This window comes from Manacus vitellinus, unplaced genomic scaffold, assembly GCF_001715985.3.
Source record: "Manacus vitellinus isolate BGI_N305 unplaced genomic scaffold, ASM171598v3 scaffold_10_pilon, whole genome shotgun sequence".
Lineage (NCBI taxonomy): Eukaryota > Metazoa > Chordata > Aves > Passeriformes > Pipridae > Manacus > Manacus vitellinus.
This window is the reverse complement of record NW_021938838.1, coordinates 4652704-4679369: the sequence shown is the minus strand read 5'-3', so window position 1 is coordinate 4679369 and position 26666 is coordinate 4652704. Positions and strand designations below refer to the sequence as shown.

Below are 26666 nucleotides of genomic sequence, written 5' to 3'. Positions count from 1 at the left end.
AGCAAAGCTGGTCAACCACATTTCTGGTACAACGATGTCTCTGCTGCGTGCCACCTTTGTACTTTTGGTTCACTTAACAAGAAGCAAATCATTGCCTTAAAAATCACTCAGACACCAATATAATTCCTTATCTCTATAGTACTTAATTTATTTTAATCTTCTGCTTGTAAAATCTGAGTTCTAATTAAAGCCCATTAACAAAGGTCAAATTGACTTGACGAATACGACTGCTAAGAACTTTCAACTACAGCTGTTATCTCCTACTACCAAATAAAATTCCAACAGCAAACCTGATATGAACTTAGGAGTTGTTCTTGCTGAAATCACACTGATTGCTATCTCATCTGCTGGAGACACAAGCTCTTTGTGTCTTTGTTAAATACTGTTTTATTGACATGATCTCATTTCACAAAACTACCACCAGATTATTTAGGAATGTGTCTCTTGCACTGTCCCAATACAATTGCAAACACAAATGACTAATATAGTTTGTTCAAATTTAAATAACAATAGTTTCCATATATTATTTTGACCAGATTGTATTTGGATCAAAACAGTTTTGATCATACACTATTTTGATCAGTATTGTTTGGACCAAAATAACTATTTTTGTGAGATTTTAATGTCCTTGATGAAATTTTTAATTTTTTGGGGGGGGGAGATTTTTGTGAGATTTCACAATTTCTTTGATAAAAATATTATATTCTTTTATATACAGTCATAGTTTTAATACATATCACCACAATACTGATTTGTTCATTAAAATAAAAGTATAATGTAACTTAGTGTTAAAACTCTTTAAGTGCTTAGGCACAGAACTACTGGCCTACTCATAATAGATTTCAACCAAGCTGAGCCTGCCCAGTGATGATAATGCCCAAATACTTAAACACTAGAGAGTAAAACAAATAAACAGCCATGTAAACTTCCTCACTGTAAGACTTCTATAACCTTATCTGCACCTTTCAACATCCCAAGACGATTTACATGATTTAATATGTGATATTATACAGTTCAGTCGTGTGTTCTCAAGTGGGCAGAATGACAACGTGGAGGTTGGCATTCACTTCCAGGGCTGAAGGTGTAGAAATGGGGTCACAGGCACGTGTGCAGGGACAGAATTAATGTTGCTACACACTGTCCTACCTTGTAGCCTCCTGTACAACTTCGGGGGGACATAAATTAAAACTCTAAAGAGCTTCTTTCTGGTTTTAGTCAGGTGGCAGCTGAGTGTAGAGGGCTTAACACAAAAATGGTGAAGCTGCTGGACCTCCAGTCTTCTCATTATGGGGATTGTGAAGCTCATCTCTTTTGTAGGGTGTTGGATGTCTACTGATAAGAGATATTATTAATGAATTCTTGAAATACAGCTTTTTTCTTTCTGGTTTCAGTCCTGTAAGCTCAGAAATAGCTCACAACAAGCAGAAGAGAAATGTGGAACAAAATTAAATGAAGAGGTGGAAGCTGGAATGGCTTACAAATCTTATGGAAAAGGGACATTTCCAACCTACAGAAATATGGAGAGTTGGCAGATGACACCAGTGAAAGTTGTGATGCCAGAAAACTCAGATCCAAGCAAATTGTTTTTGTGTCTCTGTGTGTGCTAGGCAAAGTTCAGTCTATTTGTATCCAGCAGTTAATGTTTTACTCAAAGAGGGCACCTTTAATGATTTGAACAGTTCTCTAATTAAGATATTAAGGCAATGGCACATGTAATTTGTGCCACTTAGTCAAACATGATCACAAGGACACAGGAGGTGTCATCAGGTTCTTCACGTAGTTCTGCTCCTTTCTGCTGAACTCAGGGCTAACCTTGGCCATCAATAACTCCAGCTCACTCCAGGGCACTCTTAGCCCTCTTTTCCTACTAGTCAAAGTTCTGCTGTGGAAAGCAATAACAAATGGGAACGAGCTGGGAAAGAGGCAGGTATTGAGGCATCAGCTGTATGGCAGGTGAGGAAAGTCCAGCTACAGACCAAAGGCAGTATTAGATGCTTCCAAAGGAAAAGATCCTCAGGGACTTATCCAGGGGATGTTTGTGCCAGAAGGTAACCATACACATCCTATAAACAGAAATTATGTCCAACCCAACAGCTCCTGAATGTAATCCTGCTTATCTTCATCCTGACCCCATCCTGCCAGGCATGAGCATCTAATTTAATTATTGCGCCCTATATGAGATAAGAATTGTTTTCCCTGTTTTTATAAACAAGATACCATCAAAATTGCAACTTGGCATGGCTCACTGGTAAGTTCAGTGTGTTGCCTCATGGAAAATTAAACAGTGGAAGCAACAACAAGGCCAAACCCTTTTCAGTCAGCAAATAACCAGGTCTCCCCATCAGGACAAGTAGCACAGGAGAGCAGCAAGGAAGGAAGGGGGATTGTGACCCACCTTCTTAAACTAATTGGCAGATGGGCCTTTTTAAAGCCAGTTGAGGATAGAGAAGGTGTAGGTGTACCTAGGGGCTTTTCTCCATCCCTTTCTGGACAGTCTGCTCAGGACTCAGTTATTACCTATTCAGGTAATAACGTTCTTCACACTGAAGAACTTTACGTGACACAGTAAAATGGACTACTCATGATTTTAACTTAATGATATACCTGAAAATAATCTTTTTTCTACCTTAAAGTCAAAGAAATGCAAATCAGGTTTCCATTCTTATGTTTATTCAATTAATAGAACAAAGATCTATTTCTATTCCTGATAAAATCTATACATTACATTCAGTAATACTCAGGAATGTAAAGATGGTAATATCCACTTATAGAGAGTAAATTTACTTGCTCTTCCTCAAGGCAAATGAACAACAGCCAGAATGGATGGGGGTGTGATTTATTCCTTCCCACTGGCAGCTCTTCACTTCCTTAATTCTTCAGTCTAGTACTTTCTGGCCTCTACTATGGGTTGTGGAGTTCTTCTGCAGAGCTGCAGTGCCCTTTGGAATCACGGGAGGTTCTCAGGCTGTCATGGTGCAGATAATCTGCACTAGGGTACAGAACAGGACCACCCTGGAGCCAGTGGGGCACCTTACCTGTCCCCCTTGTCTGCACCCCCAGCTCTCTGCTAGCCCAGTGAAACTCTGGAACTGGTTTTTCCTCAGGTCTGGGGCACCAAAGTTCAGACACAGAAACGCGTTGCCCTGACAGCTTCAGTTGTCATGGAGAAATGTGCAGCTGGATTCAGGGTGCCCTGAACTATGGAGCTATTGGTTGTGTTGAACAAGAATTCAGGCTTGTACTTTTCAAAAGTTGCAGTTAGGCTTGATGCCTCATTTGGGGCATGAAGGGCTGATTTGAGGAGGTGTCAAGGTAATCCTACTACACCTACACGTGTTAGATAAGTGTTGTGTGTGCTCATCTCCTGGGTCCTAAGAATTCCTAACTTTCCAAATGCCATGTAAGTTATATATATAAACTTAGATTAAAAAGAAATAAATTGGGGATTAGGAGTACTTTGAGACTGGGACATCAAAACGGAGCTGGTTTTAAGGGGCTCAGTTTCACGAGCATTGAACAGCACCTAGAAGGCTCCTTTAGAGAATTTCAGTGTAGGCCACCAATTTTTTTTAACACCTAATAACTTCTACAGCATTGCAAATAAAATATGCTTCAGATTTCTTTCACCTCGACAGCTTCTACTTAAAACAGCAACAAAAAGTTAATAAACCTCGAAGGATCCATTTGAAAACCAGGAGTAAATAATTCATCATTGTCAATTGTGATGTTTTATATAGCACAAGGCCTTTCTGAAGAAACTTTCCCTCGATGGCCACCATCTGGTGCAACTCCTGAGGGCAAGTTAGGGCTGTGTAAGAGATCTGCAGGGCCCCCCAAAACACTTCTGAGAAAAAATGAAAGTCTTATTCCAAGAGACTCAAGAGAGCTCACAAACAAAGGAGCCATTCAAAGCTTTATCGCAGCTTGGAGTGAGGGTGTGAAGATCTTGAGAAAACTATTTAAAAAAGAAAGTCTTTCTGTTGAGGAAGAATGCAAAAGGCAGGTTTCCCACAAGAAGGTAAGTTCAAGGAGCACTGTCTACTTGACATCCAGTCATTTTTCACTTATGAGTGAAAAGGCTTTCAGAATTTTCTCTCCTCCGGAACACCCTAATTTTCATGCCTAAAAGTGGTATTTTCTTTTCGTGTAAATGCTTCTCTCTTTCTTGTGGTAAACAGAATAAACTGACAGACTGCTCTACTGGCACTAAAATATATGAAGTCAACAAACTGCAAAAGGAGGGAAATTGTCTTTCTTCTACTCTCCATCTGCTACAGGCAGCTGAAGAGTTACTTATAGCAACCGTAGATTAGGAAAAAAATGCACATTGCTATAGAAATTGCCAACAGTAGACTCACTTGGAGAGCTTGGCTTTATTTGTAGACATTTCCAAACATTATTTGTTCTTTTTCAGAGCCTGTTTCAAAATCCGTCGAAGCCAGACAAGACTTCCATTAATTTCAATGGCTTTGGAGCAGATTCCCAGAGGACAGCCTGTGGCACCCCCAGCTCTGGCATTTTTAGCAGTATGTCCATGTAGTCAAACTTCCAGTTGCAGAGGGAGAGCTGGATGATGCTACAGAACACTTTCCTCACAAAAGTGAGCCAAAGGCACCCACTGGGAATGCACAGGCTGTGTCACTAAGCCTGATATGTCTGAGTCTCCTCCCTCACACCTGTGCTTGCAGGAATGGGCTGTTTTTCTCATATCTTGAAGGCCAAAGTAGGGGCTGGCTGCCAGCTTCTGCAAAGCCTGGCAAGTCAGCAGGGCCCCAGAAGAAGCAAAGACTCTGAAGAAAATATCATGTGAATATACAGTGGCCAACTGCCTGAACAGCAGGTGCCCCCAGCTCTGCCTGCTGCAGCAGCTTGGATGTAAAACAGTGGGGTTGGGGGTTCCCAAACTGATGCCTGGGAAGTTTTGTATGTGGCCCTAAAGGGATTCCTAAATTGTAGACATTCCCAACAGAACTAGCTGATAATCATAGTTACATGGTCTCTTCCAGGAAGGGGATGGGTGTCTGGGCCAGATCCATCAGATAATTAAAACATGGGTTGGCCTTCTCCTGAGCAGAGAAACCCAGTTGGAATAGTCACATCTCAGCTGCTCCATAAGCTCTCCCTATTAATCAGTCAGAAATTCATGTGGGATCTGCTCCAGTGGTTCCACAGCTGAAGTCTTGATTCGCAGGTGTGGTGAGAAAGAAAACATCCAGAACAGTCTCTATGGAGGCATCATAGTGCATTTTCTTCCCCTTTCCTCTCATCCCTCACAATTGTCCTACCCATTAAACACTTCCCCATGAACTTTATCTTGAAAACCCTCTTCATAGTCCTGCTTTATCCAGCTGAGCAAGACAGCCACGAACTGGAGGTCCAGAAAGGTCTTGGGATTGCAGATCACTCTTAGATGTTTGACTGGATGCAGTGCACATACTTGACTTTGGCAGGAAGCTTTAAAGCTGGGGCTGCACTGGCACAGTGCAGGTGTGGGCATTGCCTTCAGCTCCCCGGTGCCACAATGCAGGAGGCATTTCTGCAATACAGGAATCCATCCAACATCTCAGATTCCTGCACCTCTGGGATGCAGTAACTGGCTCGTTGATCCATGGCTAAATATAAGTGCATGTTCTTTCAGTTTTGGGTTATGGTGCCATAAATTAGTAATAATGGCATCAAATCCAACGGAGTTAATGCCAAGGGCAGGAGGATCACGATAGCTACAGATCCTTCTTTGTGCTGTGTTTCTTCTGAGGCTTTGTAAACCTGATGGGTATCTTTCATAAGGAAGCTGAGGTGCACTTAGGGATTTCAGCTCCTAAATGTTGCTGGGCTTGCTTCCTGAAGTCCATCAGCAGCCTTTGGAATGTGCACATAGGGCTCCCAAGTAGTTCTGATGATTAAGGCAATATTTTCATCTTTTCTAAATCATTATTTTAACTTCAGGCCTTCTCCTCTACCTCCCAGCAGGTATAAATACTGTAGCTCTATGAAGCTGAGCAACTTAGCTTTTAAGGGATGACAGGAGGATTTCACTTGGGGTGTGGAATTCTAAGACACAACAGTTCAAAATGAAACTTTCTTGGAACAGCTGAGATTAACCTGCATATGTGTAAACAGGTGGGCAGGATGAATACAATCCAATAATGATAGACATTGCATTAGCATCCAAAAGAAGCACCTCAAACAACAATTGTTAAAAATAAAGCAATGCAAAACCATTAAATAGTTTTAAAATTTTTAAATTGTATCTAGAGGAGCAGTATGTGTTTTCTCATCTCATAACTCCTTGCTTTGCTCACTTTGCTCATTCTCCTCTCATTCCTATTATTGTATCTCTTTGTTGTTGTTATAAAGACCTCCAGCTTTAACATTTGCACAATGATGCCTTTGATGGAGGAGCTTTATCTCACTTTCCCACGTGTCCAACAGCAGCATATATCAACTTTATCCTGTCTGCTCATGAGGAAAGCAACGCTTTAATGTGTTCCCTTCAAACTGATCCCGCCTGGGATGTGACATTTGCACAATGGGCCTCACAAGGCCCTTGCAGTGGCTTAGCACCAGCACCTGTTGTGTGTCTCCTCAGACACAATCACCATTATATATTGCAAGCAACCTGTTCCACGCTCTGTTGCTGCTGCTGTGGGAAGCAGCAAAGGGGAGGAATGCTGATGACGTGACAGGGATGACATCTCAAGTTTTTGAAGAGGGCAGCAAAAGGAGTGGTGGTGTGGTAAGCAGGACGAGTGCCACACAGGGCACTGAGCTGGGAATGTGGCTGGGGATTGCAGTTCTGGTTTCTCTTGCTGGATGCTTGGCTGGGGAGGAAGCAACTGATGATGAAGGAATCCCCTGCTCAAAGTACCAGCAAGCTTTCAACCGTTCCTGCTACGAGTTTGTAAGACTCCAGCAAACCTTCACAAGTGCCCAGAGCTGGTGTGAGAGAGGAGGAGGGCACCTTGTCTTTATTCAAAATGAGGAAACTCAAGAGTTTTTGCAAAAACATATTGCTGAGGATCAGGAGTGGTGGATAGGACTGACCTCAAACTCCTTGCAGAATGAAACTACTGACGGTAGGTGGTTTTAGAATCACATCTTTAAATCTGTATCAGCCCGTGATGCTTTCTTAACATGGTAGAAAATGCAATCAGTCCCTCTGTAGATATCTGCTGAGAAGCCTTTGTCTTTTGCTGCTGTATCTTCAGATCTATAGTAAGATGTTTTTAATTGCCTGCTTCACTTCCCAATTGCATATTATCCCCCTTTCCACTGGGTCTTGTGGTTGTGTGAACACGTGGTTTATTAGATCAGCTGCTGAGCCAGTGAAACAAATGTGCTGGGTTAGGTCTCCAGTGGAAGAGCAGGCTGAGCCAATTCATCCCATGAGGAAGTGCTGCAAGGCCTGATGCAAGAAAAGGGTGGAATCTTGAGGCTGGGATCACAGGACAAAGTGGCAGTGTCTGTTTTATTGATTGTATCAGGTTCAATATAAAATGTAATTGAAGATCCTTATCCAGACTAAACCACCTCTGCTTCAGTAGGAGCAGGGCTACAATCCTGCTCTGCAGGCTCTTAATTGAATTACTGTAGAAAATAAACATTCAGGACACAATTTCTTTGTTCACAGGGTCGATGATTTGGCTGGACACTTCAAATATAAGCTACACTAACTGGTACAAGGATCAGCCATCTTCCATCTCATCTACATGTGGGTACATCCTGAAGAATGCCAAGTATCAGTGGGGTGTGACTGAAAATTGCAGCCAGGAATTTGACTTCATTTGTGAGTTTGGTAAGATACACAAGAGCTGGAATAGCACAACTGGGCATAAATTGCCTTGTTGCTTTCAAAGTACCTGGGCAATAACTTCATCAATCTTATTAAATGCAAACAAGCAAAATATAACCCCAGCAGTTGCTCTTTTTCCAGTGTGCTGTTGTAAGACTTGATCCAAAGAAAGAAGAACCCAGAAATCATTGGGAGATGCAGGTGCTCAGCAACCCACTGTTGAGGTCCAGGGTGCCAGCAGAGGGCTAGTGAAGCAGAAATGGGTCTGAGAGTGAATCTCATGTGTAGCTGTCCATGACCATAGTGGACATCAGCTGGCTGCTTTAAAGCATGGTTGCAAGAATAAACTCCCACATCCCCACAGCACCTGAGCGAGGTGGGACCTGTATGACTGCCCTGTAAAGACACTCTTGATCATAAATGTGTGCCAAAATAATTTCCATTTGTAACTGAAGCAAAAATACAGCCAGGCTTCCAGAGAAACCACTCCTGGCAGCCTGGAGTGAGCAAAAGTGAGAGCAGGTTTTTCCTGTTTCTTCCTAGACCCCTCCATCAGGTGAAGTTCAAGGGCATCCCCAGGTTAAGGAACCAGACAGGAACCTGTGCTTCCTGATGGCATTTTAGTGCTCAGGCAGAAAATCTACAGACATTGTGTCCCTTAGATTGTGACTTGGAACAAACAGTCCTGGAAAGGAATGCCTGCAATATCATCCCATTCAACATATAGATATGAGGGGAATTTGTGTTCCTCGCACTTTGCACATAAGTACTTTAAACTGTAACTAGAACCGAGGTCACAAGCACTGGAAGGACAGTCTGGCTGTGGGCTCACTCATATAAAAAGACTGTGAATCAAGTATGCAAGTACAGGTTTCCACAAGCCCTAGAAGTGCTGCTGCCCTGGTCCAGCACTCCTCTACTTCTGACATTAATACCAACTTGTTCTGCAATAAGCAAAGCTAATAATGTTTTATTTCCTCTCCTGATTTTCTGTTCCACATCCCCTCCCTGCCCTCCTCCTCAACACTCCCAGTTCACTCCCATATCCCCAGCATGTCCCACCTCTGCAAATACTTTTCATTCCCTCAGCTCCCTCCCCTGCAGCTCTGCAGCTGCCCCAGAGCTCCAGCTGTATGGGTTGGCCAGTGGAATCCCACATTGTGGAACAGATAAACAGGGTTATAATCCCTAGTCCTAATAGAGGTGATGATGTAGCTCTTTCTCTTCTCCCTAGCAATTGCTTTTCATGAAAGTTTAGGGTGTTTTGAGGTTTATATCAAATTTGGCTGAAGATGAATAACATTAAAAATGATTGGGGGAGAGGAAATTGGCAGACAGCACAATCCCTTAAGCTTATTTTCCTTGCAAAAACAGACTAAAATTATTTTTCCATTACAGCCATGGTAGACAACTGTCTGCTTGCAAGGAAACTATCATCTGTTACCATAGGATCTGACTTAGGGCCCATTAAATTCAAAGAGAGTTTGCATTATTGGGCAACAATATCCTACACTACATCCATCATTCCACTACCCAGGAAACCAGATTGTTGAGGCAATTATAGCCTTGTTTTCAGTATCTCCAGCCCACGTGCATTCACACATGAGTAAAAGAGTCCTCTTTTACCAGCTTTGCATGCAAGGAATTAGATCCAATATCCCAAAGAAATGGGAAATATTTTCATTAGCTTCTCTGGGTGATAAATGTTTGGAAATTCCCATAACTTGACAGTGCCTCAGTTTTTCTGTCAAATGGATGTAGTGGTACTTCACAGCTTCATACATGGCTACTGTGAGCTTGGTGCTCACGAACACTGAAATGAATAGTGGCTCCATATAGTACCAATATTTGATTTTAATCTCTCTGATGCCTGGGAACTTGTCTACTTGATCATCTGAGCTAGGAATATGTGCACAATCAACTGACCAGACAGCGTTCTGTCTTCAGCCTTTCTTTGCCCATTGACCCGAGCATTATTTGTGTTTCTTATTATTTCAATTCTACCATTTGGTGCTCTGTGGGTTAGCAATTTATTGTAGTAAAGATGTGGGTATTGAACCACGGTCTGTACATAGGAATGCAAATCAGGTTTTGTGCACCTTTCCAGGTAAAAGTTGCTGAGACAGCAAATACTGCAGGAAATCTTTATATAAAGTAAAGAACCAAAAAAATGCACGAGGTAATAGTCTGGACTAGAATTTAACAGCAAGTTATTTTTCAAGCTTATTTAGAGAGCTCTAATCTGTAAACTGATCATGTTGCTATAGTTACAGCCAGGCTTAGCCTTAGCCTTTAAATAACAATAGCACACAATTATTGCAGTGTGCACACACTGGCACAGTTAATAGAGGGACCTGAGGGGAATGATCCAAACAGCAACTGGAGGACAACTTATTTAAACCTGGGACAGCTGAAACAAAAACATTCTTTTGCAACATTCCCATATGGGAGCAGTCTTTCACATCCTCCTCTTCAGGGTATTAAGTATCCTGATTACTACAGGATACTAAGAATTCTGACAGATAATTAACTGTCCTAGATTAATCAAAGAATGAGGTGTATGCATTTAGAGCTATGACCTTACTCATCTGAGCAGTCCTGCTGAATGAAGTCAGTCAAATATCACACAGGAACAAAGGTGTCTCTGTAGCAGAAATGGGATCATACTTAATATGCAAACTATTCTCCTCAGCAATTACCTGAAGATTATGCAAATCACACACCGCCACAAGGCTCTTTCAGAAGGAAAGAGTAACTTTAAACCTTCCAGTCAAAAAAATGCTAAGACTTTTCCCCCCAAAAAAGTTTACTTTTTAGATTAAAATATTTTTGTTTTTTGAAAATGTCCTCAATGTTTTGTTTAAGGCAGTTAAAACATAAATCTATTAATTTTGACTTTTAAAAAATAAAATTAGTTATTATTTGAGTGTTTGTGGGGGTTTTTTTCAGTTTCTTAATTGTTTAGCTTAGAAGGGAGAAAAGGGAAGAAAGAGAAACAAAAAAAAGGGAACATGCAGTAGAACTGTAGCAGGATTTTTCAGAAATGCAAAAAGTTAGGTTTTTTTTTTCCTACTAGAATCTGGCCAGAGCATTGCTTGTGATAATTACAATGCCACTGTGCAGTGTGGATCTGGAGAAGTTATTCAAATTGGAGAGAGCTTCTATGGACGGAAGACCCCTCATTACTGTGTGTCTGAGACTCCACTCCAGGAGGATACAGATGAAGGCTGCAGCTGGATCAGTGTCAAAGATGAAGTAGCAGGTAATTTATGGCATTGCTTGTCAGAAACAGAGAGTATGTGCCAAAGTTCCTGGTCCCTGAAGTACTTTATCTTGTATTTCAGTGGAGTTTGTGAATGGGAAAGTGGATTATTCCTAAAATGAAGGAGATCACAGAGAACTGACAGGGAGGAGGTTCCTACAGGAGGCTGGATGGAAAGGAGGGACTCTGGGAGGAAGAAAGATTCTGAGAAGGGAAGGAGGAGCAAAAGGAGGGACTTTGTGAGGAGCAAAGATTCAGAGAAGGAGAGAAGGAGCAAATGGAGAACAAGGGTGCACCTGGCTCCTCTCGCAGTGTGAAGAAAGTATGTGGGCACATTGCTCCCTGACAAGCTCAATGGGAGATGCCAGGGTTGGCAGAGATGGGAGAGGACACATCCAGACAAACCCAACTCCAACCCAGGAGGGTTGACACCCACAGGAACATGAGGGCAGGAGGGACCTGCTGCTCCCTTCCATGTGTGGAGCACCAACCCCGCTGGGGCCAAGGGCTCTGCCGCTTCCCAGACTAAACAGTGACTATGACCCATCCCTGTGGGGATTCTTTGGGCTTTTTTACCTGCTCTAACTCAGCTTTATTCCAATAAAATAAAATGGTGCATTAAGCAACACACTGCAGCCAAAGTGATGTGGAAGTTTGTCTAGAACTCAGTGACATGGTACTGCTTCTCCTCTGCTTTTTGTTCCTCTGTTGTGACAGTCAAAGACAAACCCCACCAGTTGATATAAAGCTCTCCTTCTTTCCAGGCCAGTGTCATGGTCTCCAGGCCTGCCAGGTGACAGCAGATGGCACTTTCTTTGGAGATCCTTGTCCAGCTTGGGGAAGCTATTTGTCTATTCAATACCACTGCAAGGAAGGTAAGAGGGAGGGAGCTGGCAACACCAAAAGCCTGCCCTGCTCTGTGCTGGAACATTGTGACCATTGATATTTATCTTAAAAATCACTGCTCCATCCTCAGAGAAGAAACTGGAATAGCAGTGACCACCAAAAATAAGCATGAAAATGTAGATTCCCTGCCCTAACTGAGGGGTTTGGATAGAATACAAAGCTTGGAAATCCAGACACATAAAACACACCAGAATGAAATTATGTCCAACAGGAATCTTGACCAGTAGGTATGGAAAAGAATCAGCTCCCTGTCACACCACTAACACCCACAAATCAGCAGCAGCATCAACTCTGTTGTGGAGCAGGCTGGCTCTCAATGCATGAAAATGAATTAAATTACATAAGAAATGCAGGCAAACACTGGCATGGAGTTCTTCATTCTGTTTTACAGGTCTGCAGCTGGCTGTGACAGATTCATGTTTTGTCTTTGAAAATATCACGGTCAGTCTGCACTGGCTGCTCTCACCATACTCTGGCAACCTGTCCTGTACCATCAGCACTGGAGATGGTCACACTATCGATCCTTACTACCCTCCAACGTAAGATATATCCTTCCTGCATCATCACACAAACACTACATTTCATTGCTTGCACTTTATTGAATGTTCCCAGTCTCATAAATGATATGTTAAAAACTATGGAGATTAATAATAGGCCATAACTACAAGACACTTGGATCTGCAGAACCCTCTTTTGAAACTGCTACAAAATTTTATGTCAAGCTGCCAACCACAATATTTCTTCTGTTTATTATAACAAGTGTTTCCTAGTTCTAAGAGAATTTATTCCAGATCCTAAGGCTCAAAATTACTGAAAACATGTCAGTAATTGCCAAGGAACGTGCAAACATTATTTTCTTAACTTTAAAGAGTATTTTTTGATAGCATTTAAAATATAACAAGGACATTCTGGACTTTTTATTTTTTTTTCAATTGCATAAAAATTCTATCTTTAAGAGATCAAACATTTTTCTGTTGGATTTAAAAATCAGATTCTGTCCAGGTGCTGGGAATGACAGAGAAGGGCTCTAGAAATTTATTTATCTACTGATGGAATCCTACGTGAGTAACTAGGAAAACAAAGAGTACAAGAATGAAAACAAAAAAGAGTTAATTTACTAGAAACAGTAAACTTTCTTTCAGAGCTACAGACACAGGCCTGTAGCTGTAAAGAACTTGAAAAGAAAATCTTTAATAGCGAGCCTTTATGTAAAATATATTTGCCAGCTGTAAGCAGAGGCTTGCTGGTTTCATGGGAAGCACTTCACCTACTAAATAGCTCACAGACATGCTCACCTGTGTTCTGTGTCCAGTCTGATACCCACTCTTACAGGAATTGCCTTTCTGGGTCTGATCTTGTCTTTGGCATGTTTTGGAAGTCCAGTTAGAGTGAAACCTGTTTCTTCATTCAAACACCTAATGAAAAATATGCATTATCAGGGGTGATATGTCCTGATCTTTGCATTTACTGGGTGATACCATGGTAAGAATCTAAGGAGTTCAGAGAGAAGAGTGTTGGGAATATTACTGCTTTGCCTTCCATGGTGTTTGTAATTCAGGAAGGGTATCCTTAGGCTCTGTGCACCATGTCCCTGTGTGTGTTAGTGACAATAGCAACCCCCACAGCCATTCACCTCCCACTGCTATCCTGACTGGAGCTGCATCAGACCCAGGAGTGAAGAGACATTTTTGTTGGCATGGGCAAGGACAGAAGCAGCTGCACCTAAAACCTGCCATCTCCCTACTTGACAGCAAAATGTACCAACCCTTATAGATGTGCTTGGGGAATGACCACCCTGATATACAGCCCTAATAACACCATAGATGGAAGAAGGGGACAATCTTCAACCCCACAAATTCTATGCAAATAAACAAGGGATTACAGTGATTGCAGGATTGCTGAGCCAGGTCAGAAATTTGGGGATGTGACCAGTGTTACCATGTAGGGTGAAGGACTTCCCAGGACAGGCTTCCACAACAAGCAGCTGTTCTCTTTCTATTCCAGACTGGTCAGCAACATCACACACAGATACTCCTCTCCTGGAGAGTTCACTGTTTTTGTGGAATGCACCACCAGTGAATGGCATGTGATGGCACAGAGGCAGGTGTCTGTCCAAGATAAGATGGATCAGCTGAGCATTACTGGGTGCTACAGCCAGTATGAAACTGGGAACAGCTCTCATTGCCGTGCACTGTATGGGGAGCTGTTGTGGATTCAGGTGGAACTCAATGGAGGTGAGGGTAATTTCTCTGCATAATTTCAAGGGCAGGATAAATATTATGCCAGCCATGGGACAGAAGCAAGATTTTCATTATGCAAAGCAATCCTTCTTTTTAGAGAATGCTTTCCCTCTCGTTCCTGCAGCTGAATGCTCTCAGCTGCATTGTAGGGCTTCTTTCTCAGAGGTATTTCACCACCTAAAACATAAGTATGAATGATTTTTTCCTATTCACAAAGCTGACAGAGCATGAGCTCTGTCAGAGCATGAACTCTAACTTCAGTAACATAAATCCACAGGATGCCAGTCAGAATGTTCCTGTATTTGAAGTTAGAAATTCACAGAAATGCTTCTCTGATTGAGGGTAAGAGGATTCCATGCTGAGCTAGGCACATTTGCTGGTGTACATTTCTTTCTCACTTCACGTTCCTGGAAGCCACATTTATGCAGAAAAAATAAAATTCAGTAGTGTATGAATTCTCTTGGCTGCCCAAATAGTACCAGCAGGAAACACATGATAGACTTCCATAATGTCATCTAAAGTGACTTTATTAAAAAAGACTGCATTGCTGCAGTTCTTGTGACTCCTGCATAAATACTGGAGTGCTGCAGAAAGCAGCTGGAATTGGTTGGCCTATTACACAAGCTGTGAGAAATTTCGGTGTGTGTTTTTGCAGGCAGTGGAGTGACCTACATTATGTCAGCAGATAACATAACACTGGCTGAATCCAGCATAAAGGAAGGAATTGCCCCTCATAACCTGACACTGGACAGTGCCTCTCAAGAGCTGCTAGGCCCAGGGATACATCAGCTGGAAATCCGAGCATCCAGCAACACGACGGCGTCAGAGATCTCCGAGACTTTTGCTGTTCACTTAGTTGAGCCAATATCTGGCCTTCAGGCTGCATTGGCTTCCCCCACTCTGCAGCTGGGGGAGAATTTGGAGGTGAATGTCTCTGTGCCTCGTGGTGCCCCAGCTGAGGTGACGTTTGAGGTGATGGGATCGAACGGAACTCACTCTCACACAGAAGATGGTCCTCGTGGGGAACCTCGGACGTACGTGGTTCCCCTGCACTCGGAAGGTACAGCACTGACACCTCCTGTGCTTCCCAAACCCTCACAGCTGAGTAGAGTTCACAGAAAGGCTCACAGCATCCTGGGCTGGGGGACAAAAAAGTACAGCTGAATTTGGTGGCTCTTCTGACTGCTAAACTTGGTGTGCAGAGCAGTGCGAGCAGCACGGTCGTAGTGACTTGTGAGGGAGCTGAAAGGCTTCACCTGAGCCTTGCCATGGAAAAGACACAGTAAAAAGACACAGGGTTTATTATTTTATGACACAATCTGATTCAAGTACAAATGAGGACATTTTCCTAGATCACAAAGTGTTTTCCTCCTGTTTGTTCATATGTATAACATTTCAAGTTTAGACTCCTCTGCATTTTACACTGAAGTAATTAACAATCTGAGGAGTTCTCAGTAGAGATACAAAGAAAAGGGGAGCTTTTCTGTGTGCCCATTTCTAACATGTAGTTTTTGTTGGACTCAATGATGAACAAACTTTTAAGTAATGTTTTCTTTCCATTACTAAGTAATCAAGGCCTTTAAAATGTGAAATTAAGGAGTTTGTACTTAGGAGTTAATTCAGTGGCAGAAGATAAAAAAATTCCATCCTCCAGTGAACTATTCCAATCCTGTGCCAAGGCTGGAACAGTAGAAGCTAATTATAATTTCATTTGATGTTTTAAAATTATTCAATATTAAAAGTTTTATTAGGTCTTCCTGTACCCATCTGAACATTCCATTCTTTGAGGCAGAAATTTTCAAACGAGACAGCTGCTCTCTCAAGATGCCTGAACTCATTTGGACTTCAATATTTTTACACCTCTAGTTTTCTGTGTGATAATACAAACAGCTGGCAAAGAACAGCATGGCAAGGGCTAGGACAAAGGCAGATGGATTATCAGAAGTTGAGGTAAAGGAGAATATTCTTTGAAAAACCTTCCAGTAGAGGACACCTATCAGAAAACCCCCTGAAAACTCTTAACAGAAAAGAATAGGATTTTCTATACAAATTGGATGTTATTCCCCAAACCTGATAGACTGGTCCCACTGCTACTCTTAACTGGCCATGTGTCTTCTCTAGGTATTTTCCTAGTGAAAGTGGTGGCCAAGAATGCCTTCTCAAACATGAGTCTGGATCTTGGATTCATCACTGTGTTGGCAAACACTTCCCATAAAAAAGGTAATGGCATTAATCTGACAGTGCTGGTTTTGACCACACTTTTTGCAGTCAGAGCCCTTAATGGAATATTTATGGTTTGCATCTAGTAATTGCTTTCCTTCCAGCAACAGTGCTGAAAATTTTTGTGGAGGCTTCTTCCTGATGAAGGCAGATTCCCTGACTTTGAAGTAGTCATAAATTAGCATCACCCTGTATATGCTACACATTGCTCATTTGCTGTTTGTCCTAGAAATAATTAGGGGAGTTTATGGCTCAGGACACAGCTTTGAAACCAGAAAATATTTGCATCACAGCAGTCTCATAATTGCTGTCAGTAAATGCTTCTAGATGGCTCATCCTTACATTTACAAAATCAGATTATACCAGGAACAAAGTAACCTTAGTTCTAATTATATAGAAACTTCCCCAGTGCTTCCCCCCAATTTTTCTTTGTACAGCAATGAAACTCCATCACCTTCTGTGAATATATTTTGATTTACCCACTATGTTTGAAGAATCAGGATCATCTTTACAGTCTGTGATGAGCTTGTTGTTACAATTTTACCTATTTAACTTGACTGCTCTAGAGTCTGATTCTTACAGCCCTGTCTTTCACACTGTCAGTAGTCAAACCCTGTGGATTTAAGTCATCTTCACTGAGGATGTCTGAAAGCTTTACAGGTAGCACTAAAATATTCTGCTCTTTTTGGCATTAAACAGGTTCTGCTAAGGAAGAAGGCAGCTACAAAACAAATATCCGAAAGGCAACTGTAAGTATTATTCAAGGATCTTTCTTTAAAATTGAAATACATATAAATTTTTCTTGCCATTGAAAGTGCTGCATAAGACATTGGAGAGAAGTATTCATGTCTTAGTAGATAAGGGACTAGGTGTTCTGTGCCCCAAATGGTTTAACACAAAACCTACACCAAAAGTCTTGGAGGCAAATGTGTTTGCAGGCATTCAATCTACAAATCATGAAACAATATTAGAGAAAACGAACTTTTCCCAGCAATTCAGTTTTGGAAGCTGAAATTTGTTTAGATTAATTTTTAATTAATCTACTTGGATATTGCAAACCTCTCCCTGAAGGCTGATCCTTCAAGCAGAATTTAATATATTTTTATATTGTTTCCAAGTGTTTTCCACTTCTGTATTGAAATGTATAAATTATTTTGCAATGAAAAAAAATCCAGTTTATGGCAAACTAAGAAGTTAAGGATACATCAATCACTAGCAGCTGTCCAAATTGAAAGAATAAAAATGCCAGATTGAATATTTTATCATCTTAGAGGTCTAGTTTGTAACTGTAACTCTGGCAGACAGACATCTGCAATAGGAGATATGATGCTTCACAAGAAGGCATCGTGCTTTACAGATTGCCTGTAGGAATATATTGCATCAGAGGAATATAAATCTAATTCTAAACCAAGTTTATTACAGTTTGTTGCCCAGAAAGACAAAGTCAGCTACCTCCCTCTTCTCTTTATCTATAACTGTAACATATCTAGTTCAGATAAAAGAGAGATGTACTAGAAGGTGCACTAGAAAACAAGTGGTTGTCCAAGGGTTAGAAGTCTTGCTCCAGATGTCAAAAATTAATAGGAATTAGTTTTCTGGGACCTGCACTCCCAAGCCACTTCTGCATTCAGGAGAATTTTAGCACACGATTTGTCTGTGCCATCTGCTTCTGTTCCCACAGCTTCTGCTTCCATACTACCTCTGATCAGGGAAAGACCATTTAAACCACAGATCTTCAGCCAGTCATTTGGGGTCTAAACTTTCAGATCTTTTTCATTATAAAGATTTGTGTGTGTTTATACACACTCCTGTCCTAACTGATACATTTATTATTATTTAGGATCACAAAAGAGAACCCCAAATCTATGTCAAACCAAGTCGCCACGTGGATCCTTTCACAACTGTTACACTTGGCTGGCCAGACAACAACAGGAATTCCAGTTTTCTCTGGGCCTGTGGTATGTGACTTTCCTGAACTTTTTTCACCAACTTCTATTTGATGAGTAACAAACTCACTGTCGTGTCAAATCAAGTGGTGAAAATCTGACTAAAGGATAGTTTGTTTCCTGGCTTTAAAGTTTGCCACTCACTGTACATGAAGAATGTCCTTGTACCTTACCCTGGTGTTAACACCAAACTAGTCATGGCATAATACTCAGCTTTGCCTTCTCCCAGAGGTTTCAATTTTTCAGGGTCTGCCTTTTCTAAGCTTTCACCCTCGTAGTCAAGGATTAGACCCAAGTGACTTATGTGGTTAGGCATTTGCAAGCTACATGTATCTCAATAAAACAGCAATTATTAGTATTAAACATGATGCAAAAACATTTCTGGCTGAAAATTGGATTAGGACATCTGTGTTCTGTCCCCATAATTATCCTTGACCTCATACATTACTTTGAAGAGGTCAACCTATACTCTGAACCCAGATTACCAACTCTATAAATTGGATTCAGGAAACTTTTTTTGTTCTATCAAGCTCTTTAAAACCTATAGTAGGAAAGTCCTTTATAAGGTACTATTCTAATTATAAAGGAAATGTTTGTGCAGGAGCTTGCTGGCCTGCATGGAATGAATGTGTGCTGCAACAGATAATCCTGACCAACCAATCTGAGGTGCAAATCCCACCCTCCTGCCTTCCTCCTCCGAAATCAGCAGTGACTGTCAGGATTACAGTCCAAAACCATGGCAGTGAAGAGAGGCAGGACGAGCAGTGTCTCTATGTGACTGCAAAAAAAGAACTGCAACTGGAAATCAGGTCTGTTTTTAAACCCCAATATTCACTGGTTAATGTTATTACTGCACAAATATAGTGCAAGGCCACAGTTACCAATAATAGTGATAATAAATTGATAATGTACTTTTAGAGTCATAGAATCACAGAATGATTTGAGTTGGAAGGGACTTTAAAGATCATCTTGTTCCACCTCTCTGGCATGGGCAGGGACACCTTCCACTAGCCCAGGTTGCTCAGAGCTCCATCCAACCTGGCCTTGAACACATCCAGGGATGGGGCAGCCACAGCTTCTCTGGGCAACCTGTGCCAGGGCCTCACTGCCCTTAGAGTAAAGGAAACTTATTGTTGTAAATCCATTTACAGCTGTAAAAATGCTGTCTTGCTGTTTTCCAGTCCACATTTCTGAATATAATCGTTTTATTAAGTGATTAATATTCTTCCCAAAACACTTTGATCCCCTACATCCTTTCAGTGTTGGAGATTTCCATATGCAAGCCTCATTGAAACTATAGGAATAAATGCCATATGTCTGAAATTTCTACTGGACATCTCATGCAGTTACTACATGTAACTCCCCTCTTACTTCCTTACAGGTGTGAGGCAAACTGCAAACCAGTGAATATTAGCAATGAAGTTGTTTTGAGTGTCTCTGGACAGAAGGACTCCCAGGCCATACATTATAACTGGTATTTGGATAACACATCCCAAACCAAGGTGAGAGCACCAGATTTGTCAGAAATACTGCACACACAAAGATAAATGTCCACCCTGAGGGAAAGCCACAGAGGGACACTTTGTCAAGTGGACGCTTTGAAAGTACGAGTGAAGATTGAGACAAGAGGGTGCCTGGTTTGGGAAGGGTTATAATGAAGGGCACCAAACTGCCACCCTGCTCCTGATAAATCACAACAGAAAGCAGAGTAAAGAGCCTTTTTGCTGTCCAGAAAACTACCATGTTTTCTTTTCTGTCTGATTTTCCAGTCTACAACCCTCCCTCTGGCCTGTGGCCTGACTGGTTTCCGGCAGAACTCTTTGAATTTGCTTCAAAGCAACACATCCATGTTGAGAATGAACAGCTCCTTCTTGCAGACACAGGGAGAAGCTTTTCAGATTAAAGTAACAGGTAGGGACAAGCAGGGTTTTAGGGCTTTTCAGACTCCTTTGAGATAATCTCTGCCATCATGACATCACGCTGACGTTACACACACATAGTGTGTGACATGAAGGAAAATTAGTCCACAGGCTGAAAGCTGTTACTTTGTATGTGGGTTCTTTAAAATAATGCAGAGATGAGTTTTTTCTGGGCTGTTGCACAGCAGGACAGAATCAGTTATCTTACTGCAAGCTGTCAATAACTTTCTTAAGGCTCATCCAAAATGAAGCTATGTTAATACTTGATCAAATAACACAGCTTTGCTTTATAATGCAAGCATTACCATATTTTTAATAGTTCTTTTCCTCTTATGGTTTGTTCAGTAGCAGGATTTCATTTCTAATCAGGCCCAGCCTGATGTTTGTGGTGCCTGGAGGAGCAGCACCGTCGCTAAGTAGGCACAGTGAGTGGCCGGTGCTGCTGGGGCAGATCATTGCTGACGCTCTGCTCCCTCCGCTCCCAGCAGTGACTCAGAGCCGCTACGGGGAGGGGATGTACCTTGTCAGCACCGTGTCCCCGCCCGGCATCCCCTCCTGTGCCGTGTCTCCCGGGCAGGGATCCGTGCTCACCACCTTCAGAGTCTCCTGCAGCGCTCCCGGCTCGGTGGGTTCATCCCAAGCCAGTCCCAACAGGCAGCTCACGTACTGCTTCTACCTGAAACCAAGTAAGTGCCCAGGTGAACTGTTTGGCTCCTGCACAGTTCCAGCAAGCACTGCTGCTTCACCAGCAAAAGCAAAGGTGTCACCTGCCCTCTCTGTCACCTCCTCTCTGTGGGGAGACTGATCCCCACTCAGCCAGGCCTGCCCAGAGCAAGCCCAGAGTCCCCTGTTTGCAGAGAGCAGGAGGTGTCTGGCTGCTCTCTGGTAGGTCACCCCCTCTTCCCTCTTTCAGATTCTCTCCTGGACTGCAGCCCGGATCCTGAACTCTTCCCAGTCTATCTTCCACTTGGAGAAGAGGAAGATAATTTTAATGTACATGTGACAATCACTGTTAGCAACAGCTTTGGTGATACAGTTCAAACAAATGCTTCAGTGAAGGTACACAATGGAATTACTTTTTTCAAGAACTCTCAAGATGATACCTAACCCATGATTCACTTTTGGAGCTTGTTCCTATTTTTGACATATCACTTTCTTCTGAATGTGCCATAATCACCATTTTCCTATCTAACAAAGACTATTCTCTGTGTGCTCAAGGCAGTCAGAAGTATCTTCCACTGTCCTTTTTCTAGGACAGAAGTTTAAAAGATGATCTATTTGGACATTGGGCAGCATAAGATTTATTTAGTGAGTCTGGAGTTACTCTGTAGGCCCCCAAAAATTCCTGCTTCTTCCCCAGTGCCCCAGTAAGAAAATCCTTATCAAGCCATTAAAAATAAAACATTTAAAACTGGGAACATGAGGTTTTATGTCCCACTGTAGCTAGGCTGTCATCAAGATGATCGTGGAAGCTGTTCAAAGGTAATTATAACAGTGTTGGCAATGTTGAGAGCATATCTGATTTCTTCATCAGGTCAGACCTGCAGATGGGATGGATGGGAACCTGACCCTGCAGGGCATGGTATCTGAGAAGGCAACCACCATCCTAAAAGATGGGAACAACAACATGAGCCTTTTCCAGCTGTACAAATCAGTGACATCTGTCCTTAACCAGCAGACCCAAGAGGAAAGCTTTAACATGTCTTTGCAGAAAAATACACGAAAAGAGGTCAGCCAGACACTAGTTTTCTTGCAGTACAATGTCATATAATGGACTCTTCGTCTTCTTTGACAACTCTTAAGTTATAAAAAGCTCACATATCACCACCTGAAATCAATGGAGGTTTCAAGTTTCTAGCCTCTGTCTCAGTGTTTGGCACAGCTTTCAGCTATTTTCACTATTTGCCTACATAAATAATTTGTCTTACCAACCACCAGTAAAACAATTAATTCTCGTTATTGCATTAATTTAAAGTAGTTAACTTAAACCCAATTTTCCATAAACAAATTCAATATCATTAAAATGGCCTCTCCTGTGGGATAAATACCCTATCCAATTTTCCCCAAAAGCACTAGATGGCAGGTAATTTTCTCTTGGCCATTTCAGCTACCAGTTGACATTTCAGTTGTAAACTGATATTTGTACAGTGCTTTGAGTGCCTCAGATGAAAAGATCGAGAGAAAACGCAATGTATCCTTCAATTATGATTCATTATTTGAATAACATCAATCACACATAGCTCTGCTTTCTCTGCAAGTGACATTTACACAGTCATTCACATACATTAGTACAAATTCTCACAGGTAACTCTCCATGCTCTTAATGGATGTGAAGCTTATGAATTCTCTGTGCTGGGAGGTAACATAAAATTCATGATTATACAATTACTGAGGCAAGTGGCATCATGTCACTGGGCCTAATATCAGTTCAAATGATCCTTGTTGTGGAGTCTTACTCTACATCATAATTTACAGCAAGCCTGGCTGTCAATATACAGCATTACTTGCACAGTCCTAATTAGTATCTTGTTCCTTTGCCTAATTATCCCTTTTCATCCCAAGCTCCGAGGGCTGATGCTGACAACTCTCTCTGCTGTTAATGTAACATCAATGCAGGCTGCTCTTAAGATGTCAGAGGTGTTGAAAGAAATCACTTCCAGGAGTGAAGAGCTGTCTGTCTCAGCACAGGTAAGACACAATTCATCTTCCATCTCCTCACACTAACAGTGGAGACTCTACTGCATCCCACTGACCTTGGAAGAGATTCAGTGCCTTACAGTTGTCTGTTCTTACCCATATTTTCAACTCTACCAGCATGTCTATTTTGACCAGGAGGGAATATATTTTGCTGTTCAGAGTAAGAAAATTTCACTCTCAGATGTTGTCTCAGCAACCTCTGCAATCCAGGCTATGACCATTACATTTCTCCTATATTTTTTAGATAGAAACCTTAACTTTTAGTCAGAAACATGTTAGGATGTATGCTTTATCTTGTAAAGCACTTTTAGAACCCTGAAGAAAAACTGTCCAGGAGGGGTTTTTCTAGAATTTCCCACATTCATTTGTCCCTGATCCAGGCACTGCCCAAAATGCACACAGGCAAGCTGTCAGTGAGGCAGAAACAGGGCAGCACCCAGAGCAACTGGGCACAAATGTGCAGATGGGTCTCACAAAAGTATCTCTTGAATCTTATCTGCCAACATGACATTATTAGCAGATGATGCTATTTAAGCTCAAGGTGTGAGCACATGGGAGGAGAGAACAAACTGTCACTGGGGAAGTTTCCCAAACATGCAGGCAATAAAAAGAGCTATTCTGATTTCTGATCTATTGTAGGGTTGGAGCCAGGCAACGGCTTGGGAGCATTTCAGCAGTATGTGGTTGACTTTGGCAAGACAAGAGCATAGCTCAGGTTCAGCCCTCACCCTGCAGTGAGGCTGCTTGGAGTTTGCAGGCTGTGGGAATGGATGTGTCCAAGCTTGCAGTGAACTTGCCTGGCTCCCTCACCATCCTGGGCTAAAAGCTGGCCAGTGCTTCCACAGTCACAAAGCAACCACTGGCTGCATTCAGGCACAAAATAAAAATTGTACAACTCATCCTGCTTTGGCACTTGGCACAAAGCCAAGGGTATCACTTGCTGGCAACTCAACAGGGTTTGTGGGAACTAAGATTGAAACATGGATGTGCTTGGCAATATACTGGTATTTTTTAGACAGACCACCCAAAAGTATAACCTAATTTACTACATTACTGTACATCCTAGCAGTATCCTTCCCCAGTGTTTGACAGACAAGCTTCCTTCAGATTTTTTTTACAGATGAAATCTGTATAAACAGGCTGCGTTTCTCAGGTCTGTATTTCATTTTAGTATAGCATCTGGTATATCATCTTTATTAGCATCAGAGGTATTACCCCAGCACAAATAATTATAGTAAAAACAGCCTTAGCCAGTAATAGTGCCATGAGATTACTGCTGTTGCAATATTCAGTAAATGACAGAAGTGTCTTCCCTGTCAGTTGTGGCACCAGCACATCTAAACTGCTCCCTGTGTTTTTCATGCAGGTGGAAGCCAGCAACACTCTGAAAGATGTCAGTGCTTCCTTGCTTGCTGTAAACCCAGAGGACAGCAGAGATGATCAGAACTTAAAGGAAGCAGCCAACCACCTATTTAATGCAGTCAGCAACGTCCTTAAAGCTTCTGTAGAAATCAGAGCTGCAAACTCTTCAGTGCCAGAGGCAGAACAGGTAATTTTGGTTTGGCCCAGTTTGTACTGGACTGTGTGTGAACATGTTTGCTTTTGAGAGGAGCTCTGCTGCCTCTTGTGTTTTTAAATTGGCACTGGGAAGGGTTCATTGAGACACCATGATGGACTTGAATATGAGAAAAAACATTTCCCCACTTAGACCTGTTACACTGAACGTTTGCTAACAAAGGGGATAGAAGCCTCTAAAGATTTGTTACATTTAAAGCTGGACAGGACAGGGCACTGGAGGATCAGTGTATGACCTCTAATGGATGACAACCACGTGAAGATTTTTTTTCAGCTCCTTTTGCTCCTTTTGCCCCTTAACTCAAGGAAGCCACAGGTATTCAATATTCCTGATTGCCACCACTGGAATCAACTCTGGGTCCTGCTTTCACTTTTCCAGAAAGCCCACTCTGATGCAACATGTTTATTTTGTCCTACCCTTTCCTATCTAGATGTGAATTGATCTGAGTGCTCCCTGGGCTGAACATACTGTAATTTCATCACTGCAAGGGAATAGGGCACGAAATAAATCTAACCTAGAGAAAAGGTTATGAACTGGTCAAGCTCCCCCAAGATAACACACTACTAACACACAATTGATATGTAATTAGGTCTTGCTTTTCCAAGTACCCAAACAATAAAGTGTGCAGCTAAAGAGCATTAATGCACAGAAGTGCACGAATATACTGATTGATGTCATGTTTGCAGTGCTTCAAACATCAATGTGTAGAAGTTATAAATAATAAAATATAAAAGTAAAATCTGTAAGACATTTATTTGCTGTCTGCAGTGTTTCAACTGAGAAACTGAATTGCTGATAGAATAACTTTGTCTGAGATTAAGAAGCACATCACCAAGTTTGTCAGCTTTGGAAGACACTGAAATTTAAAGGAAGCAAAGACAAATGATGTGCAGCTTGATGATTCCAAGTACCTTTGTTGCAAGTTTTCTCCTCTAATCCTTTCCCAGATTTCAGTGTCACACCAGCTCCTGAGTACAGTGGAAAATCTCCAGAGTGCCCTCCTGTTTGGGAAAGCCCCGGCTGATGAACCTACAGTGCTCACCACTCCTTCTGCCACAATGTACACCCACAGGTAACAGCTGAGAGCTAATCAAATTTGCTCCAAATATTAATTCCACTGTGCTTAAATGGAACCACCCAACTAAATACTGTAGCACAATGACAACTTCAACACTACCTGATAGTGAGAACAGCTTGGGTTCCAGTAACATCACCTTAGAATTTCTCATGCTGTGTCTTCTTTAACCAGCAGAAAATTTACTGCTATTTCCTGGGAGAGGCAGTAGTCACCTACCTTTGAAATGATGTAGAAAACTCATGTCATGCCAGTGAAGGGTTTCTTTTCTTTTTCAAGTTGCCAATAATGACATGTTATATAGAACTGTAACCAGCTTGGCAGAAGCAAATGTAATCCTGAGGAGCCTGACAAGCATTCTCCATTCCTGATAATCACCCCTAAATTGTTCCCCAAGAGCTTGGTTTTCCTCCCCCTCACACTGTGCATTCAAACCAAGAGCATGTTCACACAGAAACCACGTATGTCTTTCACAGAAGCACACCTTGGGCACAACTTCCTCTCCAGATATGCCAATTCCACCCCTTTTTTGATGATTCCATGGCAGTGTTATGTGCAGTACTACGTCAGGGACAGATTATTGTACAAAGTATTTACTGGCAGAGTTAGAAATAGTTTTGCAACTACAATATACTTGTGAAAAGAGAAAGCTTTTTCTCTAGTTATGAAGTCCATGTTATTAATGTTTGGTCTTTTTTTGGTGTGGTTTTTTTTCCCCCTTTATTTTCTATTTCTTTTCTTATTTCTGTTTTATTCTGCTTTGTTGTGTCCAACCCTAACTGGACAGATTACAAACAGAAAACATGGATGGCACATCCATTAACATCTCCAACTCCAGCTCTGCCAGCTTTACTCTCCCACCTGCTTCCTCTCTCAGTGTTTCAGGACTTGATGATGAAACAGTGGATATAAGGGCAAGTAAACAGCTTTTATCTGACTCAGTCTGATATTCAACTTACACTCCCAATATAATGGTTTTAGAATCTTTTCTCCTTTTACAATGAACACACGAGCACACAAGTCATCCCTCCTG

General features: G+C 41.8%; 1 protein-coding gene across 1 annotated transcript in view; it reads left to right on the top strand.

Moving 5' to 3' along the window:
• The first annotated feature begins 6688 nt into the window (after positions 1 to 6688).
• Positions 6689 to 26666, top strand: part of PKD1L2 (polycystin 1 like 2) — a 38102-nt gene continuing 18124 nt past the window's right edge. Inside the window, exons 1-19 of the mRNA XM_018085602.3 lie at positions 6689 to 7076; positions 7631 to 7795; positions 10869 to 11054; positions 11819 to 11929; positions 12352 to 12499; positions 13965 to 14194; positions 14856 to 15260; positions 16322 to 16494; positions 18261 to 18378; positions 18968 to 19175; positions 19748 to 19868; positions 20136 to 20277; positions 20771 to 20971; positions 21199 to 21344; positions 21820 to 22014; positions 22848 to 22973; positions 24349 to 24531; positions 25506 to 25630; positions 26421 to 26547. Coding sequence (XP_017941091.2) covers positions 6689 to 7076; positions 7631 to 7795; positions 10869 to 11054; positions 11819 to 11929; positions 12352 to 12499; positions 13965 to 14194; positions 14856 to 15260; positions 16322 to 16494; positions 18261 to 18378; positions 18968 to 19175; positions 19748 to 19868; positions 20136 to 20277; positions 20771 to 20971; positions 21199 to 21344; positions 21820 to 22014; positions 22848 to 22973; positions 24349 to 24531; positions 25506 to 25630; positions 26421 to 26547 — 3498 coding nt within the window. The remainder of the gene's footprint in view (positions 7077 to 7630; positions 7796 to 10868; positions 11055 to 11818; positions 11930 to 12351; positions 12500 to 13964; positions 14195 to 14855; positions 15261 to 16321; positions 16495 to 18260; positions 18379 to 18967; positions 19176 to 19747; positions 19869 to 20135; positions 20278 to 20770; positions 20972 to 21198; positions 21345 to 21819; positions 22015 to 22847; positions 22974 to 24348; positions 24532 to 25505; positions 25631 to 26420; positions 26548 to 26666) is intronic.